Source organism: Argentina silus (genome assembly GCF_951799395.1).
Source record: "Argentina silus genome assembly, chromosome: 9".
In the NCBI taxonomy this organism is placed as follows: Eukaryota; Metazoa; Chordata; class Actinopteri; order Argentiniformes; family Argentinidae; genus Argentina; species Argentina silus.
The window spans coordinates 8,778,574-8,780,764 of NC_139663.1; the positions used below are offsets into that span (position 1 = coordinate 8,778,574).

General features: G+C 43.6%; 1 protein-coding gene across 1 annotated transcript; it reads right to left on the bottom strand.

Annotated features, from left to right (window-relative positions):
* Window positions 1-426: 426 nt before the first annotated feature.
* On the bottom strand, window positions 427-2,100 carry LOC310809286 (CD151 antigen-like; the record flags this gene model as incomplete). The annotated part of the gene is made up of 7 exons (XM_083676481.1): window positions 427-501; window positions 700-783; window positions 988-1,128; window positions 1,228-1,317; window positions 1,469-1,543; window positions 1,663-1,857; window positions 2,050-2,100. 7 exons carry the CDS (start codon window positions 2,098-2,100, stop codon window positions 427-429), a joined length of 711 nt encoding a protein of 236 aa, XP_083532607.1.
* Window positions 2,101-2,191: the final 91 nt, after the last annotated feature.

The window sequence follows — 2,191 nt, forward strand, 5'->3', positions numbered from 1 at the left end:
ACAGCCCCAGCAAACGTCTCCCAATTACATGAGAGACTGTGTGGCAGGTGACAGCCTCACCTACTGAGCCAAATGGCTTGGAAAAACAAGGCAGACACGGAATGTAGACAGTAACAATTACAACAAAAACAAATCAACACTCAACATGTGGATTGAAGTTGTAGTTTTATTACAACACCACGCCCACCACCATAGAAATGCATTATGCTTCAGATTAAAACAACAAACCAAATGGTACAGAGTGAAAGATACCACAGAGATATAAGATGGGGGAAATATACTGTATATAGAAACAGCATTGAAAAGGGGGAAATTGTTATAAGCCAGAGCAACTTTTTTTCCTATTTTCAATTGTAGCATATGCTTATGGCAGTGGGTATACAATAAGCATTGGTCTGGATCTTGAGTCCAGCTGTTAGCTCCCTCTTAACCAAAAGTTTCATACACCTCTCTTCTCTTGATGTCCTGGAAGAGTTTCATCCCCATGATGGATCCAGCGAACTGAAAAAGAGACAAGAAGGAGCCTATCTTTTCTTATCTGTTTTATCGCCCTGATTTTTCCTTCAGGGCAAGACATAGCAAAATTGACTACAAATAAAAATCAAAGGTATCGTTGCATAACAAGATCATTTGCAAATGAATAAGACACGGCACATGACATTGATAGCATTAAGGCCTAAAGAGAAAATGTTGTTTTACCGCCATAAGCCCCAGTACAATGCAGGTGGCCCCTAACCCCACCAGGTTCCTCTTCAGGTATTCTTTGATGACTGACACACAGCCCTGAGGGGACAGAGACAAAACATACAGCACACTCTAGCACAGGGGCTCTCACAGGGTCTTAGACTTGTCCTTCTCCTCTCTCCATTGTCACAACAAATCCCATATAGGGTGATCATGGTCAGCATTCGGTTCACCTGATCTAAGGCCAGACCCCCCCATCCCTTTTTGCCCTGGGGCTATGGTGTTAAATAGAGACACACAGACCCTCTGATAGATGTTGTCCGTGGTGACGACCTGCAGACAGGCAGCAGCATCAATATGACAACAGGAGTGTGGTACGGCACTGATGTTCCCATGAGAGTCCTGGAGCCAGTCAGTGTAGCTTTCTGCACCACAGCAGTGGAACTAAAACACACATGTGCACACAAACAAACATTGTGAGCATCCTCAACCGGTTACCTTTATTCTATTAAGATCTGAATGATATGAGACCTAAGCACTTACTGCATGCTGTATTTCATTGATAGCAGGCATGTCCCCTGCACTGTGTTTCATGATCACCTCTTTGGTTTTCGTTGTGATCCTTCTTTCCACCTGCAGAGGGTGCAAATAACCCAGACTACAGTTCCCAAACCACTATGAATATTATTCCTAAAATGATCAGTTATTAGATTAGTATCTGAGGAAAATGATTTTTTTCATAAATGAACAACGTGGTACAATAGGACACTCTAGTCATGTTTACCTGGCTTCGGAAGACATAGAAGAGAATCCCACACACTATCTGCAAACTGAAGATCAGCATGAGGAAGCCTGTGAACTACAGAGTACAATTGAAAGTAAAGAGGGGGGGGCGCAAAATACATAATGTGAGACAGGTTGGAGGTTATGATTCTATAGGGCATATTAACAACTCCTCCTCCCCTGAGGGTTACCCACCAAGCCCAGGAGTAGGCGATCGTCGGCCCAAGCCCCAATGGCGCCCACGAAGGACAGCAGGGAGATGATGATGCCCACCGCTATGAGGAGGATGGAGGTGTGAGACAGGCCCTGGGACATGTGGCTAACTGACTCCACCTCTGTATACATGGGGCGAGACATGGCTCCTACAATGACCAGGGCTAAGCCAGACACCTGGATTCATACACACAGGGACAATGAAAGTGTACTGTAACCACACACCATACAGTCATCACACACCAAAGGTTCACTTGATGTCAATTGAACCTTTACCATTTATTTTATATACAGTACGTCACCCTCAAGTTGCAGTTGGAGGGGTAGTAGGATAGTAATGTTGGACACAGTTTAATATGTACAACTTACCCAAAAGAGAGTGTTAAAGAGGATTACGAAGAACTTAACCGAGTAGATCATTCTTCATACACGCTGCCTGGAAAACATCAAACATAAATGTAATGCCTACCCTTTTTCTTGCATAGTGTAAACACAAAATTGGGAAAAAAAA